General features: G+C 41.4%; 1 protein-coding gene across 1 annotated transcript in view; it reads left to right on the top strand.

Moving 5' to 3' along the window:
• Window positions 1-22,697: 22,697 nt before the first annotated feature.
• RAPGEF4 (Rap guanine nucleotide exchange factor 4) overlaps window positions 22,698-26,629 on the top strand; it is a 375,780-nt gene continuing 371,848 nt past the window's right edge. The window contains exon 1 of the mRNA XM_004375502.2: window positions 22,698-22,839. Within this exon, the coding sequence (XP_004375559.1) occupies window positions 22,775-22,839 (65 nt within the window). The 5' untranslated portion in view covers window positions 22,698-22,774. The remainder of the gene's footprint in view (window positions 22,840-26,629) is intronic.

The following is a 26,629-nucleotide window of genomic DNA, read 5'->3' as shown; positions in this document are numbered from 1 at the left end:
CTCACTTACAGTCCTAGACAGGCATGGGTGATTGGTGTAGGCATAGGCATCTGGCTGCAGCAGGCGGACATACTCTGAGCAAGGCAGGGTGCTGACAGCCACCCCGAGTGTCCAGGAGGACGGCATGTACCTGTTCTCTATAGGCCTGGATGGGTGGGTTTTGCAGCTGGACTAAGAGCACCTAATGCTGTTGGCTGTAAGGACTGGGAGACATCTCTTATTTATGGGTCCCTCTCGCAGGTGGTTAGGTGGCGTGAGTGGAGCCACGAGTCCTCAGGCCCCTGATGTGGGTAGGTGAAGACCCTGCCTAATGGGCAGAGCAGTGTCAAATGTCAAGAACCTGCCACTTCACAGCTGAAACAGTTGAAGTTAGAGTTCTGGTATATATCCTGTTGCACTGCGGTAATGAGGACCTACATTGCTGAGATGGGCCTGCACAAGTCTATGCAGGGGGAAAGGCACTCAAAGTCCGTAGATCCCTTATGCCTGTGCCCAGGCAAAGGAGCTGTGCCTTCTCTGGGTTCCTGGCTTAGGGGAGCCGGCAGTTTATTTTTTCCCGTTTGTTAATTTGTTCACTCTCCAAGGCAGGGAGAATGGCTCAGGGTGTGTGACAGATCCTACTTCAGGCCCAGGGGACTCGGCAATTGCTGAAGCCGGTCTGGGACCCAGTGCAGAGCAGGGAGCAGGGAGGTAAATGGGAGAGAGGTTTTTCCCTAAGAGGGGTGTTTCTGATCCGCGTGGTAGGCTGTATGCAATTACTTATCTTTCGCTGGATCGAGGGCTGCTTCTCACCGGTTCTGGGTGGCTGAGTAGACTCTCTGGTACTGGGTCTCTCCCAGTCTGGAAAATGTGCCTCCCGAGCATGGCTGCTTGCCTGCCTCACTGCTCACCCCTGAGCTGATCAGGCCTGAAGGGCTCAGGCTCTTGCCGGGTCAGGTCTGGCAACTCCTCACTGCTTCCAAACTGTCTCTCCCTCCCCCTGCCACTCAGTCTGCATCCTCAACTCTGCCTTTGATGTTCATGGCTCCCAGATTGCCATATATAATCGAATCAGTTGTTTTTTCGGGTGTTTGTTGTAAGAGGGTCCACCGGAAGCATCTGACTACGCCATCTTGGCCCCACCTTCTATAGAACTATTCTCACCTTACTTTTCCAAATTGTTCCCCCTCCATTGACATAAACTCATTGTCCCCTAAGGGACAACCTTTCTAGTTGCCATTGTCAATTTGATCCCATATAAATATATCTTAAAAGAGCACAATGCTCAAGGAAGACATTCTTATTATTGTTTGGTTTTAAGAAGATTTCAGGGGATATTTTTGGTTTAAAGTTTAAAGATTATCTCAGGGCAGTGGTTTCAGGGGTTCATCCAGCCTCCACAGCTCCAGAAAGTCTGGAGTTCATGAGAATTTGAAATTCTGTTCTGTATTTTCCCCTTTTGATTAGGATTCTTCTACAGAATCTTTGATAAAAATGTTCAGTGATGGTAGCCAGGCACTATCCAGTTCTTCTGGTCTCATGGCAAAGGAGGCAGTTGTTCATGGAGGCAACCAGCCACACATTCCTTTTCCTCTTCCTATTCCTGACTTCCTTTTTCCTCTGTTGCTCCAAATGAATAGAGACCAATTGTTGTACCTTCGATGGCAGCTTGCAAGCTTTTAAGATGCCAGGCACTATCCAATAAACAGAAGCATTAAACATGATATTAGGCCAAGTAGCTGGGATGTCCCATGAAACCAGGACTCTAAACCTCTAAACAAAGAAACCAGATCCCATGAGGTGTTTGGTTGTACATAAGTAGTCTCAGTAGCACCTATTTTTTTTTGTTATTGTTGTAAATATATCTGTCACACATTTGCCAATTCAACTTTTTACAGGTGTACAACTTATTGACCTCAATTACATTAATCAGCTGTGCAACCTTTACCCTTAATCAGTGCGATTTTTCCATCACTGTAAACTGAAACTCACTGCTCCATAAACAAACCCCTCCCCTTTTTCCTCTTCCTCCAGCCCCTGGTAACCACTAATAATAAATTTTGGTCTCTATACATTTGCCTGTTCTTGCTTTTTTTTTTTTTTTTTAAAAATATAAATGAGGTCATACAATATTTGGTCTTTTGTGATTTATTTCACTCAGCATAATGTCTTCAATCTCCATGCACGCTGTAGCCATGTGTCAAGAAGGCTGAGACCTTTATGTAAGCCGAATCACCATGTGACAACTGCCCTCCTCATGGGGCTGCGGCCTTTCTGGATGCTACTAAACCAGCAAGGGTGGCACAGAGCAAACAAAGCATGATGCCAGACTATTCAGTGCTTTTAATATTATTCAATCTTTCAGTTAAAGCTTATTTCCATAGGGAAAAGAAATGAAAATTGTCATATGTGAACTGGCTGCCCAGTAGTATAATAATCAAAATGTAATGGAAAAATTTAGATAAGGTCATAATCATCTTAAGGTTAAAATTTGTTTTAAGATCCTTTGAAGGCCTGAACTTCAACTGCTAAATGAGGATTCTTTTTAGTGATCTAGAGGTGAAATAAATAAAGCTATTAGAGGCTGTTTCCTTAAGGTATTTTGTAAATGTGCACATTACAGTACTGCAATGATAATAATTTTTAAGGCACTAGACAACATTTCACTACATTATAATGATTTAGTGTCTACTTTAATTAAGGGGAGCCCTGGTGGTGCAGTGGTTAAGAGCTCAGGCTGCTAACCAAAAGGTCAGCAGTTTGAATTCATTCACCAGTCACTCCTTAGAAACCCTATGGCGCAGTTCTACTCTGTCCCATAGGGTCGCTATAAGTTGGAATTGACTTGACAGCAATGGGTTTGGTTTCTGTTTTTATTTTAATTAAGGAGACCTGGTGGTGCAGTGGTTAAGCGCTCGTATGCTAACCAAAAGGTCAGCAGTTCGAACCCACCAGCCGCTGCTTGGAAGAAAGATGTGGCAGTCTGCTTCCGTAAAGATTACAGCCTTGGAAACCCAATGGGGCAGTTCTATTCTGTCCTATATGGTTGCTGTGAGTCAGAATCAACATGGTGGCAACAGGTTTTATTATAAAATTGCCAGAAATTTATAATTATAAATAAAAAAAAAAATTCCACCCAGTAGCAAAAATCAACAAAATTGACATCCTGTCTTTGAGAGTCAGGAAATGTAGAAGATGAATATTGTCAAATAAAAAACAAATCCAGACTTGGGTAGGGAGAAACTTTATTCAGATAGAACAGGGGGAAAGAGAAAAGGACTATTGCAATATTCAGGGAGGAGGGTGACGACAATAGAGAGAAAACTCTAACTGTAAGATCTGCAAGCATCTGAAAGAATTGGTGAAAAAGTGTTTTTCTTTTATAGAGATGGAGAGTAAACAAGAATAGAAAAAAACAGATGTGGGAAAGTGTGATGAGAGGGTGACATCAACGGATAGTAAATCAGAATATTTTATGCTGAGGTCAGCCTATTTTGTGTGAAGGGTCCTTGAAGAGGGCTAGTATGTTGGCTCAGGCTGAGGGTAGGTCGATGCTCAGGGACTTGGGGAAAGGAGAGAAGCTTAACCGAAGTTTGGTTACAAGCACTTTATTGCTGATTGATCACTGGGGACAAGCAATCATTTATGAGGCCAAGAATGGGAACTTGGAGGGTATGCGTCTAGCCTTGTTGTAGGTAAACAAGGGGACGCCCATGAGTCTTATCTAAGTCATATAGGAAGGGTGGTTCTTTGCAGCAAAGCATTTTCCTGAATATAAAGGGTGGGGGATTTCTTTAACCATGGCTATTTTCCAACATCACAGGGTTCAGGCAAAATTCAATATTAACAATGTCTATATGGCCAACTCATTAATATGAAGAAGGTGGGAATACGTTATAAACAGGACTTTGATCTTGAAAAGTCTTTGCTTGGCCTACACATTCACCTTCATGTTTCTCAGTCTACACCATTTTTATATGCTTGGCCAAAATAGGTACTTATTACTAAAATATGTGATTGGCTTGGCCTAATCTTCTGCTTTAATAAAGAATTTACTTTCTTATTGCTAGAATTAATATACATGTATGCGTTCTAAGATTGTGTTTTCAGATTTACTTATATATGTGATAAAGTCAAACGGGCCTTCATTCACATTCAGCAGTTGAATAAATCTAAAATACAAGGTAAAAATAGACATTGGATAAACTGTGATTTTAAATCTCAGATAACCAAAATGATATTTTCATGTTGCTAAGACACAGTTTCTATTCAGCTGGAACAAAACTTCATAAATATTTTCTATTCCTCTCAGTTCTATGAAATATTTCCTTACAATGCAATAAAATTACAACCTGAATATTTACAAATGTAAAGATCCTTACCTGTGATAAACAGCCTTCAAAATGGCCCCCAATGTGCTCCACAGTCTTGTGAAGTCCCCTCTCCCATTGTAGTAGGACTGGCTGATGTTACCAACAGAATATGGCAGAAATGATGGTATGTCACTTCCAAGACTTATAAAAGACACAGCGTTTGCCTGTGTGCACATACTCTCCCTCTCCCTCTCTTCATCACTCATCACTTGCTACAGAGGAAGCCTTCTTGTGAGGGGCCCATATAAAGAGGAACTAAGCCTGTGCTCATGTGTATGAGCTTGGAAGTGGATCCTTAAGCTTCAGTGGATCCTTGAGACAACCGCAGTCCTGGTTTGACTGCAACCTCATGAATGACTCTCTGCCAGAACCACCCAGCCAAGACGCTCCCAGATTTCTGACCCTCAGATAATAAACGGTTGTTGTTTTAAGCTGCTAAACTCTGGTGTGATTGGTTTTGCAGCAAAAGATAACTAATAAACTGCCTTTAGTTACAGTGTTTCCTATTGAACCTGCTTTTTAAAAATACATTCTTCTTTAGTTTAAGTCTGTTCTTTTTAACCAAAACATTACCATTAAGGAAACATGTCCTAAAGTGGTGCTTCTTGATGCTGATGGTTTCACCCTCCTCCCACCCAGGGGGAATCCTAGAGCTTTGTGAGGGAGATTCTTTTTGGTTGTCAATGATTAAGGTGTCTACTGGCCTCTAGTGGGTGTGAGCTAGGGGTGCCAGACATCCCGTAATGTGCAAGACACCTCATATCAAGATAGTAAAGGAAGGGTCACAAAATATTTGCTATAAAAAGGAGTATTGCTATAATAGAGCTCAGAACTCCTGGCTTAAGGACAGAAATGATCTACTTTTCAAGGGGAGGGTAAATGAAATCTGCTGATCTTTTTTGAAATGGTCCATAATAGAAAGATACACGAGGCCAGAAATTAGTCACATGGAATGTAATTTGTTAAAAAATTTGATATAAGAATGCAAATTTATAATAATAAAAATGCCATTTGAAAAATTTTTTTAAAGAAAAGACAGTCCTTAGTTTTAGGTAACAGAATAGTTTGTGACAGGTAGAATTACATACCAATGGAAAGACTGTGAGGTTGGTGAAGTAAAGCGATGTCAGTTATAATTTCACTGCCAAATAACTTCCTAAACTGGGAAACCCAAAATTGTGAAAAGAAGGCAAAGTAAAAAATCACTGTACCATTACAACAACAACAACAATAGCAAAAGAGTAGCTGCTGAGGCTGCTTGTGTACAACCAAACACCTCATGGGATTTGGTTCCTTGGTTTGGAGGTTTAGGGTCATGGTTTTATGGGCCATCCCAGTTAACTGGCCTATTAACATGTTTAGTGCTTCTGTTCTACCTCCTAATTCGTTGTGTAGCGCCTGGAGTTTTAAAAACTTGCAAGTAGCCATCCAAGGTAAAATAATCGGTCTCTATTTGCCTGAAGCAACAGAGGAAGAAAGATAGTCAGGAGTAGGCGGAGGAAATTGATGTGCGGCTAATTGCCTTCATGAACAACTGCTTCCTCTGCCATGAAACCAGAAGAACTGGATGGTGCCTGCTTACCACTACTGAATATTTTGATCAAAGATTCTATATAAGAATCCTGATCAAAAGGGGGAAATGCAGAACAGAATTTCAAATTCTCATGGACTTCATATTTTCTGGAGACATGGAGGCTGGATGAACCCCTGAAACTACTGCCTTGAGATAATCTTTAAACATTAAACCAAAAATGTCCCCTGAAGTCTTAAAACCAGACAATAGTTTAGCTTTACTAGTAAAGAATGCCTGCTTTGAGCATTATGGTCTTTTAAGATCTATCTATACGGGATCAAGTTGATAACAGCAACTAGGAAGATTAAACAGGAACCTTAGGGGGCAGTGAGTTTATGTTAACGGGGGAGGAAAAATTCAGGAAAGGAGGGTGAGAATGTCTGCACAACTCAAAGAATGTAATCTATGTCACTAAACTGTGCATGTAGAAACTGTTGAATTGGTGTCTGTCCTGCTGTATACTCTCAACAGCAACAACAAAAACTATATAAAAAAATACTGTACCATGATAAATCCTTTTCCAGTACAATATTTTGATATAATATTCATTTTTTATGGGAACATAAAAATATGTATGTTATTGAATTCACCAAAGATTGATTTGATGTGGTACACAAAACAACTGAAATCTACAAGATATATTTTAGAAAAAATTTAGATCTTTCCGTATAGCATTCAGAGTATTTTTTTCTTTGATGTTAAATACATTTTTAATCAAAGATGACCTAATGTATTCTAAGTTTATAGAATGTTTAGGGAACTCTTAGAATATGTCAGATGAATTAGCATTGTCTGGAGTGAGCTTACTTGAATTGATAAGGCAAGGCCCCACAGGGAGGAGCCTCTAGAAAGAAGCAGGGGATATTTCGGAGCAAAATACAACTGTTCATAATAAACACCATGTTCTTGCCAGGCAGTGTACTAACTGATTTTAAAACAGTAAGGCAGAGTCCCTGCTCTCATCTATTGTATCTTTTTACGTGGTTGTTTATTAATTTTTATCAGGTATGTTGAGGTATAGTTTATATACAGTAAAAGATTACCTTTTTTAGTGCACACTTCTATGAGTTTGGACAAAAGCATACATTCATCCAACTACCACCACATTTGGGGTATAGAACAGTTCCATCACCTCAAAAATTTATTTCGTGGTCCAGACCCCAACCTACCCCAGCCCTTAGTAACCTCTGACCTGTTTTCTCTTCTTATAGTTTGACCATTTCCAGAATGTCCTACAAGTTGAATCATATAGTATGTAGCTTTTCTGTTCTTCTTCCTTTCACTTAGCATAATGCATTTCAGATACGTCCAAGTTGCTGGGTATATCAATAGTTTCTACTTTTTTATTGCTGAGTAGTATTCCACACTTTGTTTATCCATTCACCAGCTGAAAGACAATTGGGTTGCTTCCAGTTTTTGGTGATTATGAATAAAGTTACTAAAAATATTCACATACAGTTTTTTCCATATATATATATTTTTTTATTGTTGTGGTTTAAGTGAAAGTTTACAATTCAAGTTAGTTTCTCATACAAAAATTTATACATACATTGTTTTGTGACCGTAGTTGCTCTCCCTATACTGTGACATCACACTCTTTCTTTCCACCTTGGATTTTCTGTGTCCATTCAATCAGCTTCTGACCTCTCTGCCTTCTCATCTTGCCTCTGACAGGAACTGCCCATTTAGTCTCATGTATCTACTTGAGCTAAGAAGCACACTCTTCATAAGTATCATTTTATGTTCCATAGTCCATTCTAATCTTTGTCTGAAGAGTTGGCCTCGGGAATGGTTTTAGTTTTGAGCTAACAGAGAGGCCAGGGGCCATGTCTTCCAGGGTCCCTCCTGTTTCAATCAAACCATTACATCTGGTCTTTTTACTAGAATTTGAGTTCTGCACTCCACTTTTCTCCTGCTCCAACAGGGACTCTCCGCTGTGTTCCCTGTCATTGGTGGTAGCCAGGCACCATCTAGTTTTTCTGGTCTCAGGCTGATGCAGCCTCTGGTCTATGTGGCCCTTTCTGTCTCTTGGGCTAATACTTTCCTTGTGTCCATGGTGTTCTTCATTCGCCTCTACTCCAGGTGGGTGGGGACCAATTGCTGCATCTTAGATGGCCGCTCACTAGCTTTTAAGACCCAGATGCCACTCACCAAAGTGGGATGCAGAACATTTTCTTAAAAAACTTTGTTATGCCAATTGACCTAGATGTCCCCTGGAAGCATGGTCTGCAGACCACCGCCCCTGCTACTCTGTCCCTCGAAGTATTTGATTGTATTCAGGAAACTTCTTAGCTTTGGTTTAGTCCAGTCATATACAGTTTTTTGGGTGAACATTAAGTTTTTATTTCTCTAGGTAAACACCTAGGAGTAGAATGCTGGGCCATATTGTAAGTGTATGTTTAACTTTGTAAAAAAGCTGCCAAACTACATTCTAAAATGGCTGTATCATTTTGCATTCTCACTAGCAATGTATGAGAACTTCAGTTGCTCCGTATCCTGGCTGGCCCATGGTATAATCAGTCTTTTTAATTTTAGACATTCCGATAGGTATGTAGTGGTATCTCAATGAGTTTTAATATGCATTTTCATAATGACTAATAATGTTGAGCATCTTTTCATGTAGTTATTTGTCATCCATATATCTTATTTGATGAAGTCTTTGTTCAGATCTTTTGCCCATTTTTAAGCTGGATTTTTTTTATTATTATTATTAAGTTTTGAGAGTTTTTTATACATTCTGGATACAAGTCCATTGTAAGACACATGTTTTTCAAATGCTTTCTTCAGTCTGTGGCTTGCCTTTTCACTTGTTTTTTTTAACAGCTTTCAGCCTTCGCTGTGTATCTGCACCACAGAAGGGGTCTCTATCCAAACTCTTGCCCATCCCCAAGAAGTAGATTGCTATTACTTGTTACTCACTGTTGCTAGGTGTCGTCCTGTTCCAACCTTAGTCTTCTTGTATGCCTGAGTCTCAGGAGTGGGGTTTCTAAGAGATTCTGCCTCTCCTTTCCATGGCAGCCATATTGCCTTGTATCTTTGATAAGTCTTGTATGGGATTTTCCTGTTTCTTCCCAGTGGTAGAAGACTTCTGATGGTATTGGTATAAGCTCCTGGGCTCTGGACTATTCTCTGCCCCTCCAACAATGATAGTTTTGTAAAAAAAAATTATCCTTCCTCTGAATCCCTGGGTGGTGCGAATGATTAATGCACTTGGCTGCTAACTGAAAGTTGGAGGTTTGAGTCTACCCAGAGGTGCTTTGGAAAAAAGACCTAGTGATCTACTTCTGAAAAATCAGCCACTGAAACTCTATGGAGCACAGTTCTACTCTGACACTCACAAGGGGTTGCCATAAGTTGGAATCTACTGGATGGCAACTGGTAACTGGTAGCTGCAATGAGTCTTCTCCATGTCCTGGGAATACAGAATTTCTGCCTGTCTCCCAGTGACTTAAGGCTTTTGTTCCTTAATGAATCATCATGATGTTCCCACAGCAATGATGCTCCCCTCCTCTAGGCCTGCACCCCTGAGGAAGATTTCTCTGGTCTCCACCCCAACCCCAATCATTCTCATGAGCACCAGATGAAGGTCTGTGGGGAAGAGCTTGTGAGGAGGTGTGAACTCCCTTGTGTTTAGGGCTCCCAGAGGTTCTACACTGTCACATTAGCTCATACTCAGACTTCTACAATTTGTTAAAATTTTTAGCTGAATTCTTGTTGTTGTTGTTGTTAGGTGCTGTCGAGTTGTTTCTGACTCATAGTGACCCTATGTACAAAAGAATAAAACACTGCCTGGTCCTGTGTCATCCTCACAATCGTTTTTATGCTTGAGCCCATTGTTGCAGCCACTGTGTCAATGCATCTTGTTGAGGGTTTTCTTCTTCTTCGCTGACCCTCTACTTTACCAAGCATGATGTCCATTTCCAGGGACTGATCCCTCCTGATAATATGTCCAAAGTATATGAGGCGAAGTCTCACCATCCTTGCTTCTAAGGAGCATTCTGGTTGTACTTCTTTCAAGACAGATTTGTTAGTTCTTTTGGCAGTCCATGGTATGTTCAATATTCTTCGCCAACACCATAATTCAAACACATCAATTCTTCTTTGGTCTCCTTACACATTGCCCAGCTTTCCCATGCATATGAGGTGACCAAAAACATCATGGCTTAGGTCAGGTGCACGTTAGTCTTCAAGGTGACATCTTTGCTTTGGAGTACTTTAAAGAGGTCTTTTGCAGCAGATTTGCCCAATGCACTATGTCATTAGATTTCTAGACTGCTGCTTCCATGGGTGTTAATTGTGGATCCAAGTAAAATGAAATCCTTGAAAACTTGAATCTTTTCTCCGTTTATCATGATGTTGTTTATTGGTCCAGTTGTGAGGATTTTTGTTTTCTTTATGTTGAGAAGTAATCCATACTGAAGGCTGTGGTCTTTGATCTTCATCAGTAAGTGCTTCAAGTCCTCTTCACTTTCAGCAAGCAAGGTTGTGTCATCTGCATATCACAGGTTGTTAGTTAGTCTTCCTCCAATCCTGATGCCCTGTTCTTCTTCACATAGTTCAGCTTCTTGGATTATTTGCTCAGCATACAGTGAATAAGTGTGGTGAAAGGATACAACCCTCTCGCACACCTTTCCTGATTCTAAACCATGCAGTATCTCCTTGTTCTGTTCGAACGACTGCCTCTTGATCTATGTACAGGTTCCTCATGAGCACGATTAAGTGTTCTGGAATTCCCATTTTTTGCAATGTTATCCATAATTTGTTATGATCCACAGTCGAATGCCTTTGCATAGTCAACAAAACACAGGTAAACATCTTTCTGGTATTCTCTGCTTTCAGCCAACATCCATCTGACATCAGCAATGATATCCCTCATTCCACGTCCTCTTCTGAAGCCAGCTTGAATTTCTGGCAGCTCCCTGTTGATGTATTGCTGCAGCCACTTTTGAATGATCTTCAGCAAAATTTTACTTGCATGTGATATTAATGATATTGGCTGATAATTTCCGCATTCAGTTGGATCTCCTTTCTTTGGAATGGGCACAAACATGGATCTCTTTCAGTCGGTTGGCCAGGTAGCTGTCTTCCAAATTTCTTGGCATGGATGAATGAGCACTTTCAGTGCTGCATCCGTTTGTTAAAACATCTCAATTGGTATTCCGTCAATTCCTGGAGTCTTGTTTTTCACCAAATGCCTTCGGTGCAGCTTGGACTTCTTCTTTCAGTACTATTGGTACTTCTTACTTGCTTATGTAACACACGGCATCTATTCTTCTTGTGCTCTGAATAAGGTGAGCCAGTGCTTGCCACCTGTATTCTTAGAGGGACCTTGGATTTCAGGCTACTTGGTTGGTAGTTCAAACCCACTCAGTGGCATTGTGGAAAGAAAGGCCTGTGATCTGCTTCTGTAAAGATTACAGCCAAGTTGAGGGTTGAGGACCATGGTCTCGGGGGGCATCTAGCTCAACTGGTATAACATAGTTTATAAAGAAAATGTTCTACATCCTACTTTGATGAGTAGTGTCTGGGATTTTAAAAGCTTGTGAGCAGCTGTCTAAGATACTCCACTGGTCTCACCCCATCTGGAGCAAGGGAGAATGAAGAAAACCAAAGACACAAGGGAAAGGTTAGTCCAAAGGACTAACGGACCACAACCACCACAGCTTCCACCAGACTGAGTCCAGCACAACTAGATGGTGCCCAGCTACCACCATGGACTGCTCTGAGAGGGATCACAATAGAGGGTCCCGGACAGAGCTGGAGAAAAATGTAGAACAAAATTCAAACTCATAAAAAAGACCAGACTTACTGGTCTGACAGAGACTGGAGAAACCCCGAGAGTATGGCCCCCAGACATCCTTTTAACTCAGCACTGAAGTCACTCCTGAGATTCACCCTTCAGCCAAAGACTAGACAGGCCCATGTAACAAACAATAATACATGTAGCTCAACCACGTATATGAGACTAAATGGGCACACCAGCCTAGGGCCAAGGACAAGAAGGTCGGAAAGGACAGGAAAGCTGGTAATGGGGAACCTAAGGTTGAGAAGGGGAGAGTGTTGACATGTTGTGGGGTTGGCAACCAATGTCACAAAACGATATGTGTATTAATTGTTTCATGAGAAACTAATTTGCTCTGTAAACCTTCATCTAAAGTACAATTAACAAAAAAGATTATAGCCAAGAAAACTCTATGGAGCAGTTCTACTCTGTGATATATGGTGTCACTATGAGTCAGAACTGATTCAACAGCAATAGGTTTGTTTCTTTTCTTTTTTTTTAGTTGCCCTATGACTTAAGCTGTCTGACAGATTCAAGAAAAATCACAATTGTGTATTTTATCTATAGTTTTTCTTATTTTTAGGGTAGAGTAATTTTCCTATCTGCTTTCTACATACTAAGGGGAAGTGGAACTCCCGTTTTATCTTTAAAGATATCCTACAGGCTAAAATCCCACACATTTTTTCAATAATGCATTGCAGGGTTAATAATATTCATCACCATCAGTTTCATCTTCACATGTGGCTGAGTCATAGACCAGCTGGAATATGGAAAGGTTCAGACAAATATTATGCATGGCATACTGCTAGGTGTTCTCTGGTACTATTGCCATTCCCCTGTCCTATCAGAAGCCTTGGGAGTTTCAAGGAAATGCCCCTCTCTGTGGGCAGAGATGGCTGACTGACCTCCAACATCTATTTTCCCTTCTATACTACAATTCCATTGGGAAGAGTTTTCCACGCCATAAACTACACTTCCCAGCCCACCTTGTAGTTAGGCACAGCATGTCACTGTGTTCTAGCATGGAATATTGCAGAATTGACAAGAGCCACTTTTAGCTTTGACCCATAAAAGCCTCTCATGCAGTGCTCCTTCAAGCTTCTTTCTTCGCTACCACCAGGTGGATGCCAATGCCCATAGTGACCTGGGAAGTCATATGTTTAAGATGGCAGAGTCTCCATTATCCTGGATCCCTAATGATTGTGTACAGTAGAACTCACATCCCCATATCCCCACCCACTTTTTAAAAAATTATTTCATGAGCAAGAAAGAAACTTCTACTGCATTTCAGTTAATATATATATATGCACACCTATACATATTATTATGTAATTATTTCCTTTCATTCCCTTGACCAATCACATGATCAACACACTCTGATTATGAGATTTTAACCAGATTTTCCAGGCAGCTGTAGGTCATTCATGACGAACATTGTTCTAGACTCTAACCAATCATATTCAGGTGAAGTTGAGAAGCTAAAAACTAGATGAGATATGGTACTTACAGACCATGGGATATTACTCAGCCATAAAGAGAAGTGAAGTGCTGATACATGTTACTACATAGACGAAACTTGAAAACATTATGCTGAGTGAAATAAGTTAGTCACAAAAGGACAAACATTGTGTGATTCCACTTATATGAAATATCTAGGATAGGCAAGTGTATAGAGATCAAAGTTCCCAGGGTTACCAGGGGTAGGCAGGAGGGAGGAGAAAAGGGGGACTCACTGCTTAGGGGCCATTGAGTTTCTGTTAAGCGTGACCAGAAAACTTGAAAACGGATAATGGTAATGGTTGAACATCATGATAAACATAACTAATGTCACTGAATTATACATGTGAAGAATGCTGAAATAGTGAATGATTTGTTACATATATATTAAGTGTTATAAAGATTTCATCTGATGTGTTGACTACAAACTATTGTCAGTGGCTACCTATAGTGCTGTGTTGGGAAAGTGTCCAGGCTGATAGAAAAGAGCACTGTGATTAATTAACAAACACTGTCATGGGCAAGTGACATAAGAGGATGGTATGGGTTCAAAAAAATTTGTCATCCCTGGGGCTTAAGCCAATGCCCTCGGATGAATCAGTAGGCTGTTGCTAGAAATATAACCCAGACTTGCAAGTCTCAAGTAAGATGCACTTACCATTAAGGCAACACCCTTGCCATGGCTTTTATTTATATAAATTGGTATGATTTATTGGCAGCCTTAACATGACAAGAAATAAACGAAATTCAGACTTCTCCCTGCCCAGAGTCTGCTCTTCTAGTTCTGAAACTAGGTATTTTTCAAGACTCAAAAGTTCTAGTAATGCAATCATTAGTAGTGGCTAAGCAGCTGATTTTATCAACTAGGATTGTGATCTGGTATCTTTAGATCCAAGAACGACTGACTCCCTGTCTAGTTTACAGACTGAGCTGGCAAATGGAGGGAAACAAAGACTAGGCAACATTCCTTTGATAGAGACAAAACTTAGGTGACTAAAAAGCAGACAGACTCCTCCTTTCTCAGGTGGGAATTAGAGGTTACTTACACTAGCTCCCATGTGCTTGGATTTCTTAAGTTCCATGTTCTTAGTTACTATTTTCTAGATGACACAATGATGAAGTTCAGATACACACACCTGAACTCAACTAAATACTGCACTCAAACAAAATCTCAATGTATCTTCTTAACACGCTAGAGATTTTCTATTTTCACAGGACCCGGGAAAAAAGAGTGTCCTTTCAACACAAAATAAAATGGATGAGTTAACCAAGAAATTCAAGTTATTTCTAATCACGATGAAACAACCAGACACATCCAAACTGAAGGATATTCTGCCAAATAACTGCCCTGGAATCTTAAAAAAAAAAGTCATAAAAGAATTGGAAAACAAAAACAAAAACAAAACTGGTTGAGGAACTGTTTTAGATCAAAGGGGACTAAAGAAGCATAACAACTAAATGCAATGCATGATCCTTGATTGACTCCTGGATGAAACATAACAAACAAAAAAGAACTATAAAGGAAATTTTATTTTTGTCTATTGGATAAATTTGAATATAAACTTTATATTAGATGATATCACCGTTAAATGTCTTAAGTGTGGTATTGTAGGAGGAGGAAGAATGCCCTTGTTCTTAGAGGATACGTGCTGCAGTAGTTAAGACCATGGCGTCAAATGTCTGCTACTTGCTCTCAAATAGTTCAAAAAGACAAAATGTGTAGGTATTATAGAGAGAGAAATAAAGCAAATGTGGCAACAGTTGGTGAATCTAGATGAAGGATATACAGGGATATATTATTCTAGTCTCACAACTTTTCTTACAATTTCAAATTAAAAATTTGGGGAAAATAAATGAAATGAGAAAAAGAAAGTAAGATCATTTATGTTTTATCAAATTCAATATCTTAAGATAGGGATGGCAACTGACAATTTTAGATGTCGATTATAAAACTATTTAAAAAATTATAATTATAAAAATGTATTGAAAATTTGGCGAAAAGGGGGAGAAATTTACCCACTACTCTATAATTTCTAACACAGATGTTATAATTTTCTCTTCCTTTTCAGCCTTTTCTATGTGCATGTATAAATGACATCACATTACAATAAATTTCATCTAGTTTTTCCACTTAATATTATATCCTAAGCACTTTCCTGTATTATATCCTAAATACTCTTAATTACTACTTTAATGACTTCATGGTATTCTTTTGAAGGAATATGTGTATTCATTAATAATTCTACAGTTTAGATTTCTAACAAACAATGCTTCAACAAGCATCTTTGTTTGTAGCCTTTTCCATATTGTGGATTCTAATCTTGGCATAGATTTCCACAGGTTAGGTTGCTGGATCAAATGATCACTTAGAGAGGACTTGAAACACACTGCCATGATTTATTCTTTTAAACTGCTAGGGAGGTGGTTGTTATTAGGTAATGTCGAGTTGATTTCGACTCATAGCGACCCCATGTGACAGAGCAGAACTGCCCCATAGGGTTTTATTGGTTGTAATCTTTATGGAAGCAGATTGCCACACCCTTCTATGGAACTGCTGGGTGGGTTTGCACCGCCCAACTTTCAGTTAGCAGCCAGGCTCTTAACCATTTGTGCTACCAGGGCTCCTTGCTAGTGCGGTAGTAGGAGCTTAATAAAAGTAAGCCATTGCAAACTGTTACATTTCTTTGAGCCTGAATAGTTTTAGATTGCTAACACTCCCATTTATTCCTTTCCATGAGTTTTTACAAACTGAGATTCTGGGCACCAAGAGGTCAGTGACAGTGGTAGGGGGTCTTTAAGTTTTTCAATATTTCACCAGTTTAACAGAAACCATGCAGTTACTTACAATGAAGCTCATGTGGATGAGCTTAGAAGTGGACTTTCCAGCCTCAATTGAGCCTTGGGATGACTACAATCCCCTGCCAACAGCTCGACTGCAACCTGAGACCCTAAACCAAGATCACCCAGCTGAGCTGCTCTCAAGATTACTGACCCTCACACAGTCAGTTTTGGACAGGCTGTATGTTCCATGCACTGAAACAGTTCATCGGAGGGAGAAAGGGAGAGGAAGTTTATCTTTCAAGCCTCTTCCAATCTCCTGTCTCCCACTGGTCAAAGTTCATTCATGGGAAGTTAAATCCTCTGCATTTCTGAGTTGCCTCATTCAGCCCCATTAGCAGTTGCTCAGAAAAGAAGGCCTTGCAGTTTAGCATTTCAGCTGGGTTTGGAAGAGGAGCCAGATACTCTAGGCCTGAGGCTGGTGAGCCTCAGGCAGTGAAGCCTCATGGGCCTACATTGAGTCAGTTGTCTGCTGTAGCAGCTGAGGAGGAGCAAGTGGCTGAGGGTGAGACAGGTGGTGTGTAGACAGGTCCCATGCACTGCTCGAATGTCACATTATCAGGGAGGCCTTCTCTGATGACCTTACACAAAATAGAAGCCCCCTCCTCATCTCCCTGTATTCCCTTATTTTGCTTTATTACCCTCCATAGCTTTTATCCCCAATAGATTTATATACTTATGAGTTTATTTGCTTATCTCCCAATTTACCAACTGCAACTATGTTCCATGCATGTGGGGAAGTGGTCTGTTTATTCTCTGCTCTTTCCTCAGTGTCTAGCATAGAGTCTGGCACATTGTAGGAGTTGAACAAATATTTGTTGAATTGAATGACTACATGAATAAAGGGGTGTGAAGAAATGAAAAAGTCCCCATCTCTACAGTCAGTTGGGAGGTAGGTGAGTGGGTGGCAGTGGGGTCATCTTAGGCACAAACAAACCTATTGTAAGCAGGTCGGGGCCTGGGTTCAGCTGAAGGGAAGGCTCCATTTCCAGGGTTAAATTGTGCAGCTCCTCCGAGGAGATGAGGGGCCTCCAGGTTCACAGCTGCCAGGCTTCCGGGGCACCAGGCAGAGGAAAGAGCTGACAGAGGAGGACTCTCCCCTCATGCGGACTTGGAGGACTGAAGGGGTGTTGTCTACCTTACCGAGAAGGGACAGTACTACTCCCTGCAGAGGCCACAGTGGGAAAAGATCCAGTCTTCTTCTCATGAACTCTTTTCCTAAACTTTTTGATTGTTTTCTACCTCAGGAACCAGTACTTCCAATCCAGAAATGCCAATAAAATGAATCTTCTTTACTAATTGTTGCACCACCATATTTTCTAAATGAAAAATTAGTGCTATCTAAGGAAAGGGATTAACTCATTATTTTATTATCTAGTTGTCTTAGTTATCTAGTGCTGCTATGACAAAAATACACGTGGGTGGCTTTAACAAACAGAAATTTATTTTCTCAGCACTAAATCAGGGTGCGGCTCTAGGGGAAGGCATTCTCTTTCTGCTCTGGAGGAAGGTCCTTGTCTCTTTAGCTTCTGCTTCCTGGTTCCTTGGAGATCTCCCTGTATCTTGGCATCTATTTAACGCCATCTCTCCTCTGTTGGCTTGTTTAATCTCTTTTTATATCTCAAAAGAGATTGCCTCACAATACACCCTACACTAATCCTGCTTCATTAGCATAACAAAGACAACCCATTCCCAAATGGGATTATAACTATAGGCATAGATATTAGAATTTACAACACCTATTTTGGGGGGACACAATTCAATCCATAACATCAGTAAAGATTTTATGTTTCTCACTTTAAATGAAAATTCTTTGTTTTACTCCCCTTGAGTTCTGCATGCTCTTGGTTTAATATAACCTAGATGAGATTTTAATATAATCAATATAAGATTTTTAGTCACATTCTCTCTTTCCTGTGCTTATTTTCTTTGTGGAATCCAGTCTAGAAAATAAGCTATTCTTGAAGTATGTAGGACCCCATATTGATTACAGAGGGAAAGGAAATTGTAACAAATACTGGGTGACTGTAATTCACTAGAAATTGTTTTTATGGTACTTTTCTCTATTAATGTGAAAAATGTGTATAATAACACAGGTAGAATTTCCCCAGTTGACTAATACACTATTTTTCTCTCACAGGATATCAAAAAGCAATGACATCTTGTTATTTCACCAAAATAGATCAACTCCACCAGAAAATAGGTCTAAGACTAACGTGGTAACATGGTGACATTTTCCTCACCCCAAATTATTTACTCAAGTTCATCACTGTGGCTTTGCTGCCTTGACTCAAGGAAGGGGCATGCAGAACATTTTGGCAATTAGGGTAGCCTTGGTTTTGGTGGAAGTCCCTGGGGGGTGCAAACTATTAACATGCTCGGCTGCTAACTGAAAGGTTGGAGGCTTGAGTTCACCCAGAGGAATCTTGGAAGAAAGTCCTGGCAATCTACTTCTGAAAAATCAGCCATTGAAAACCTTATGGACCACAGTTGTACTCTGACACGGAACAGGCAACTGGTTTGTTTATGTTTATTTTAGTTTTGGTGAGGAAGGCTATGGCATAGTTGAAGTGTTGAACCTGATTGGTCCTCACACCTACTTTGTACCAGAATGATTTGCATAACAATGACTTTCACCATTCTTAGTTCCTGTGGAATTGTCCCATCTGGGAAGGAGGAGTGAGGGAGGTGACAAGTACTTTCCCACCCAACTCCTGGATAGGCAGGCTGTGATGTTATATGAAATAACACAAATAACTTCCAGTTTTCTTTGTAGAAGTCAGTATGCTTCTCTAGCATATAATTTTACTTCTGAGGTAAAGTTTTTTCTTTCTTTTAGGACTTAGTTCCATTAATAACTAACTCACAAATTTTAGCTCTGAAATTTTTTTGTCTGTTTTTACTTGAGAGAGTTCATTTTAACTATGCTTCTTGACTGTATACGTTAATTTACTTTTCTGTAAAACAAGGGACTATAACCGTACATATTCTCTCCACAGGGAATATACCAACTAAGGATTTAAACATTTACATTAGTTCTTCATGATTCTGGAAATTGGAAGGCCATCACTGACAAACCAATACCTATTTTTTTCTTGCTTTTATGGTATTTTGCCATTTGTTTCCATTCCAGTGCCACAAAATTAGATATTTCTAAAGTAAGATGAAAACGAAATAGCTGATTCCTCTTTAATTTTACTCAGCTTTTATGTGCCATCATGATGCAAATACCAAAAAACTTTGCTTCTAAAACTCATAAAGAAATGTAATAATACCTAATTTAGTACTGTAAATATTAAGGTTCTAAACACTGGTCATGCGTATTGGTGTTACTGTAAACAAAATTTTAGCCACTTTCCTAAGTATCATTTAAAGGTTTTAGTCCAAATATACTCTCCAAAAAAATTGAACAAACATTCAAAAATTTAAATCAAAACTACTAAGTTGTTGATTTTAACCCACAAATTGGGGTTTTCCTGATTAGATATTTTTAATTACACATTTCTTCTTTAGAGAGCTCAAGGGACCATGTAAACTGTACTTTTCTAATGAGTGTGGTATTCTTTACAACTCCCAAGTGAATAGCTCTGCCTAGAAAAGGCAATTGTCTTGGTTGACTAGGAATTAATGTAGAAGGCGTAGAAAAGGAAGTTGACTTGATTCAGTTTTCACTTGCCTAAGTCACAGATGTTAAACTCAAAAGTTTCAGCTGAGGTATCACAATTGAAGAGACAGGAAATTCCAAAGTGAGGTGCTGAGATGCAGATTTTCAATCAAAATACCAAAGACCAGTTTCATGAGTCTAATACTCCTTCTCCAAAGGAGGAAATTAAAGTGTCTAGGAAGTGGAAACTGAGGGAAGATTTTGTGAAGAGTATTTCTTTGGTAACAGCTGTGTTATGATACCTCCAATGGTAGTGAAGGGAGGGCTTCAGTGTGTCCCTCAGAGAACAGTTGCCTGTAGTCTGTGCACAGAGGACTGATGCCTGACTCCAGCCTGGAAATCTAAAGATCATAAGAGATAAGCTGATGAGCTTCTTGGGCAACAGAGAGAAGATGTGCTACTTTGTTAGTGCAATGCAACGAATTACTTTTATCTGGGTTTTCTAGCCATAGTCTTGTAACTCCCACAAAATGATTGGCTGGGCCACAATCTTGCAAGGGATTGGTTGATTTACTATGCAAACAGTGGCGTGAAAATTTTCCCAATAGGATCGAGCCTCTTATAGTCCAGCTAGGGGATTGGCCGGTTTTGTAACCCTGCTAGGCTTATATAAGGGCCAGTTCCACAGAGCTTTAGAGGGACCTCACTACCATCAAGAAGAGTCTGGAGTGGAGTGTGTCCTTTGGACCCCAGAGTCCCAATGCCAAAAGCAATCTAGAACCACCTAGACCCAGAAGAGAGAGCTGTAACACTGAAGACGGAGAGATGTTGGGCCAGTCCCATAGAGAGAGAACTGGGGGCCTCTGTGTAGGAGGTTTGCCTGCTACTAAAGAGCTGTAACACTTGCCTGTGCAGGGCAGAGGCCTGAGTGTGCCCTGTGCAACATGCTTCCTCCCCTGGGCAGCGTGGTGGGAGCCACGCAGGCCTGGGTAGCATGACTCAGTGGTTAAGCGCTCAGCTGCTAATCTAAAAGTCTGCAGTTCGAACCCACTAGCCCGCTCCTCTTAGAAAAGATCTGGCAATCTGCTCTTGTAAAATTATAGCCTAGGACACCCTATGGGGCAGTTCTACTCTGTCCCAAAGGGTTGCTATGAGTTGAAATTGACTCGACAGCACACAACAGCAACACCACGGCTGAAAATCATGGCAACCCTGAGCCTCTGTGTAATGACAGGTGACGTGCACGTGCAGTTCATTTCTCCACTAGCTCCTTACCTCTAAACATTCTCTGAGCAAAGGCATTTTGAGAAAGCCTTTGGTGATCTTGAAACATCAGTAGCTCTCTGATGCCTTGATAAATAAAACTTAATAAATACATGAAACTCATTTTATCCTTCATACGTGTCTCCTAAAAAAGCAACAACATAAATACCTTTGCTAATCTTCTTACGGTATAATATCTTAAATGTGATTTACCTTACACATGATAGAAATGAGCAGGATGAAGGTCACTTGGGGCTGGCAGGACGTGCAATGAGCAGGGAGTTGTTGCTGGGAGAACACTGAAACCACATCCTGTCTGTAGAGCAGAGGGGAGACAGCACATTGTTATGAGGGCTTTAATATGACGGTAGTTTTATTAGGATAGAAATATCCTGGAAAGCACTTGATGTTTCATTCTCTCCAGTCTCCTTGAACCTCCTCTGAGCAGGGGAGTGAGGAGTAGGTAGGAAAGAAAACACATAAACAAACAAAAAAAATCACCAAAGTGAGGAAAGCAATGCTACGCCTCTTTCCCTATCGCCTATCCCCACACTCACAAATACCAAAATGGTGCTCGGTTGTTGTTGGTCCAGTTGATCTGACTCATGGAGAACTGATCCATAGGGTTTTCAAGGCTGTGACCTTTAGGAAGCAGATTGCCAGGCCTGACTTCTGAGGTACCTCTGGGTGAGATTGAACCTACATTTCCCGCTAGTGCTTAACTATTTTTGCCACCCGAACACTCCTTATTCAAAAGATTTAACTTGTTCCCAAATTCCTAAATAAACATTAGCAGGTATTTTGATTTCTAGCAGAGTGTAACCGAACAACTTCTAGACATAACATTTGTTGTAAACACCTGCAGTATGCAGGCCCTTATGACAATCCATTCAACACACCAGCCATGGAAAGAAAAGTGTGTGGAGCCAACTATCCAAGTTAACCCAAGTGTCTTGGGATCTTGGCCCCAAATCCCTAAACCTCAGTTTTGCTGTAACCCAACTCCTCCCGATTCTTCATTGCATTTCTTTCCATCTTGCAGATGGAAGTCCAAGCAGGTCCAAGGTTCATGGCCAGTAACTTCCGTTTTTGAGTCCCTCAGTAACCACTGGTCACCTTTTTCTATTCAGGCACTTCTGGCCGCCTGACCTCCCCTCTCTGCCTCAAACCACTCGTGCGATGCTTTTTCAGTTCTTCCTCAACCTTTAGGATAAACCGTCCCTTGGATTCCACACTCAGAGACCACTGTGGATATTCCCATCCCCAAGCCGCAATACCCCTACCCTTCATCCCATTTTAAAGGTGAGCAAGAAACCGCCTGCAAGTTTTGTCAGCTGCTGAGGAAGACTAATGGGTTTCTAAGGAAACAGAGAGGCAGCAGCCATTTTAGTGGCATTTGCTGGATGAAAAATATAGACTCTGACAAGACCCCCCCATCCTCCCCAACCCCATGGCGCCCTCCCACCTTCTCCGCTTCAGAGGCCCCAAGGTGAGGAGCGGGGCCCAGGTCTCCTGGGGACGCAGTGGCCACCTGTCGCAGGTAGCCGCATCCGGGGTCGGCACCCGCCCCCCGGGCGGGCGGGAACACGGGCCTCCCTACTCCGTGCGCCGCAGTGCAGCCCGGCAGCCGCGGGCTGGCGGCTCGGGCCCCCCCGCCCCTCGTCCCGCCCCTTGGGTGCCCTCCCTCGCCAGCCCCCTGCCCCGCAGGCCGCGGGAGCCCGCTAGGAGGGCGGGCCCGTTGCCGCTGCGCTCGTCGCAGGGCGGGCACCGAGGAGTGGCGTTCGCATCGCCGGCGAGGCGCAGGCTGAGGCAGAGCGAGCGCGGGAGGTCGCAGCAGCCGGGGACACCGCGCACCGCTGCCCAACATGGTCGCTGCGCACGCTGCCCATTCTTCCTCCTCAGCCGAGTGGATCGCCTGCCTGGATAAAAGGTATCTCGAGAAGGGCCCCCTAAAGCCACAGCCCGATGCCGGGGCGCAGCGCGGCTGGGGCGTCGGGTGGCGAGGGTCCCCGGAGCAGGGGAAGAGGCTGAGAGTCCTTGTCGGGGATGCAGAAGAACACAGACCTCAGCCTCTCCTGGGGTGCCACCTGCATGAGATTATTACACGTGGTGGAGAAAATGCAGCGCAGTGGGGAGAGAGAGCACCGTCCTTTGCAATCCCCCTTGCCCTCGCCTTCCCATTCTCCTCGCCCCCCCGCCCAGCCCCGACTCCAGCATCCGCTTTTGGATGGGGGTTTATTTTCTCTTGGCATCACGGGACAGAAGAATAGAGTCATATCTTCTTCCGGCTATTCAGACCGTTAGGGGTAAATGTAATTTAATTAGGGGTAAATGTAATTTAGGAGAAGAGGCAAGTGCAGAGTAACATTCTTTTTTTGTTCCTGAAAGCGAAGTGTGAGGAACCCAGCGGAGCTGTCAAGTCCCTTGCTGAAAATCACAACTCTCTGCCCCCGCAGTCACTCGCTCAAGGTCTGTGCTAGGAAGGTCACGCGGGAGGCTGCTTTCGTCGTACTAGTGTCTTCTCAGAGAAAAGACCCTTATTCTAAAACAATTAAAACCATAAAACATTCCAACTCCAGACGACAGCCCTATAAGAAGGAAGCTGTGTTTAACAGCAGACTGCAATTGTTTTCGGGCTCTGACAGCATAATATTCTGTTTGGCCAGATTGTAGGTTCAGCAGTAAACATTACACAGTAAGTTAACAATTATAGTTTATTACTCTGATTAAAAGGTGATGCATCTGAACTTTTAAGAACTGAGCAAGAAATCTTGCAGAGTGAACTGCCTCTGAATTTCGGAGTTGGATGCAGAAGGGCAGTGATTCACATCCTGCAGCTATCTGCATGTCATCTCTATTTGCACTTGTGTGAAATATTTTGCGCTCTGCCATATTGAAATTTTTACAATTAGCAGATTCGTAACCAGATCAAACTTGAAAATCTGAAGTGACATGATCTGCATAAAAGTGACTATTATAGGCCTTTGTTGAAAAAAAGTAAGTAATTTGAGAAAAGCTAAGTGTGGCTCATTTGAATAACTTAAAATATGTGAGAAATAATCTTGACTTTCATTATGACACAGTAACAAGATTTTTTTGGCAGACAGTGCCCTATTTATGTCTAAAATGATACGTACTAATATTAGAAGAGTAACATGCAATAAATAGTAAGAGAATTGAAGTGATGATTAAATCATACAAAATTATATAGAGGAACTAAGAGCACATTTAAGTGAAGAGTCTGCTAATGTGATAAGTAATCTAAATTTAATAGTTTAGGAAAGATGAATTATAAAAGAAGAGCAAATCAAGGTCTTGCACTTAAACTGTAAGTAGTAGTGCTTTCTCAGGAGTGAATTGTTTTAGATAATAGATTACATATTTCTATTTGCAGAAATGCATAACATGGCATTTTTGAACAGTTGGTAATTCACTGGAAACACTTTAGTCAATAAGTACTTATGGCAAAATCATACAGCAATACTAACACAAGAGGGATATATTTGACTGTTAAATATAATGTGTATCTGCCCAAATGACTTTGTTTGAAATGGATATTGAACATAGTGCCACAATCTAATGCCACCATTTACAATGGGGAGAAAAATCTACCAGAGGAAAAAAATTCCTTCATAAATATGGAGCCTAGCATTAGTGGAATGCAGGAGAATGGACAGATCAATAGCTAAAGGTCTTAGGCCCAGAGCTGTCACCCGCTCTGGTCTTGGACATGTTACTTTTACTTCCTTGAGTGTTTGAAAAAACAAGGCTAGGACTATCTGCCTTAGCTCCCAGGGATGAGTGGATTAAAAAAGAAAAAAAAAAAAAAGAAGACAGGGCAAAGGTGCTTGAAAACTGTGAGGTGCCTTGTAAGTATTTTATTTTGTGGCGTTAAGAGGAGCTTGCATTTTTTGTAGTGTTGATGCCGGAATTCCTATGAAGAACAGTTTAGGAGTGGCAATCTCATTGTAAGAGGGCCTTGGAGGACTTGTTTTGAGGTTGTATTCTTACTTAGATTGTTTATTTTTTTAGGAGAGGGGAAGACTGAGGGTGTAGTAGTGGTAGTGGCAGGGGAAGTCCCCTGAAGCCACTCCTTGGTGCAGACACTGCCCTCCATGTTTCTGAGAAATCCAATCGTAATTTGCTATTCCAAGCACTGTGCTGGGCATTGGAGATGCAGCAAAAATGAGGAAAAACATTTGTACACTTGAGTTGCTTGTTGGCCTGTGGGATGGACGGCAGGGGGTGAGACGGCTACATAAACAACTAACCACAATGCAATGTGATAAGCACTTTATGTTTAAAGTGCTTTGGGAAAGGAAAGGAGGGAGTCATAGGCTCTGCCAGGGCATTTCCCATAGGTTCCTGCCTAGACCTGGGAAGGTGAGGGAAATTTCACCAGGCAGAGAACTAGGGAGAGCATGCCAGGCAGAGGGAGCACCTTGAGCAAAAACTCAAAGGTGTGGTATATAAATATGTTAATTTCTTCCCAACCACAAATTCCTCTTGTAACCAAATCTAGAATATAGAAATGCATGGCTAATTTTTTTAAAACTTTTTATTATAGAAAATTTGAAGCATACACAAAAATGAAGGCAATAGTACAGTGAACCCCTATGTACTATTTGGGGATTTGCTGCTGGGACCTTTTCCACAACTGGGAAATTTAGTTCAAATATATGCATTTTGCAAATGACAATTGTTATGGGCAGCTAGAAAAAGAGGAGCCCAGGTGTTGGAAACAAAACAAAAAAATCTAAACCTGTTGCCATGGAGTTGATTCCGATTCATGGCAACTCCATGTGCTACAGAGTAGAACTGTGCTCTGTAGGGTTTTTGTGGCTGTACTCTTTGCAGAAGCAGATTGCCAGGCCTTTCTTTGCAGTGCTGCTGGGTGGGTTTGGACCGCCAACCTTTTGGTTCATTGACAAGCACAAATCGTTTACACCACCCAGGGCCCTCGTTGGGAATAAAAAGGGAAGTTGAAGTGGAAGGTCTGCAGGAATAAAGCAGTTTGCAATGAAAATTGAAGAAAAGAAACAAAAACAAAATAAGGAAAGTAAGGCCTTAGATGTGGACATTAGGTGTACCTGTCAAATTTGTCATGGACAGGACAATGCCGCACAAACTTGTGTGTGGTGGAGGGGGTTAAACCATACATAGATATGTGGATTAGATTAAAGAAAGGTTATCCAAAGCATTTTATGTATCTAGTATCCAGCTGTGGGATTATGGTGGGATCTAGGAGATAAGATTCTACAATACTAGAGTGGCATCTGAGGTCTTAAAAGCTTGCAGGCAGCCATCTAAGATGCATCAATTGATCTCAACCACCTGGAGTAAAGGAGAATGAAGAACACCAAAGATGCAAGGAAAGTAGTAGCCTGAGAGACAGAAAGGGCCATATAAACCAGAGACTTCATCAGCCTGAGACCAGAAGAACTGGATGGTGCCCAGCTACCACCAATGACTGCCCTGACAGGGAACACAACAGAGAGTCCTGGATGGAGCAGGAGAAAGGTGGGGTGCAGAAGTCAAATCCTAGTAAGAAGACCAGACTTAATGGTCTGACTGAGACTGGAGGTACCCCGGAAAGCATGGCCCGTGGATTCTCTATCAGCCCAGAACTAAAACAATTTCTGAGGCCAACTCTTCAGACAGGGATTGGACTGGACTGTGGGACATAAAGTGATACTCGTGAGGGGTGTGCCTCTTAGCTC

The sequence above is a fragment of the Trichechus manatus genome, unplaced genomic scaffold, assembly GCF_000243295.1.
Source record: "Trichechus manatus latirostris isolate Lorelei unplaced genomic scaffold, TriManLat1.0 scaffold00037, whole genome shotgun sequence".
In the NCBI taxonomy this organism is placed as follows: Eukaryota; Metazoa; Chordata; class Mammalia; order Sirenia; family Trichechidae; genus Trichechus; species Trichechus manatus.
This window is presented reverse-complemented; position numbering and strand designations above follow the sequence as displayed.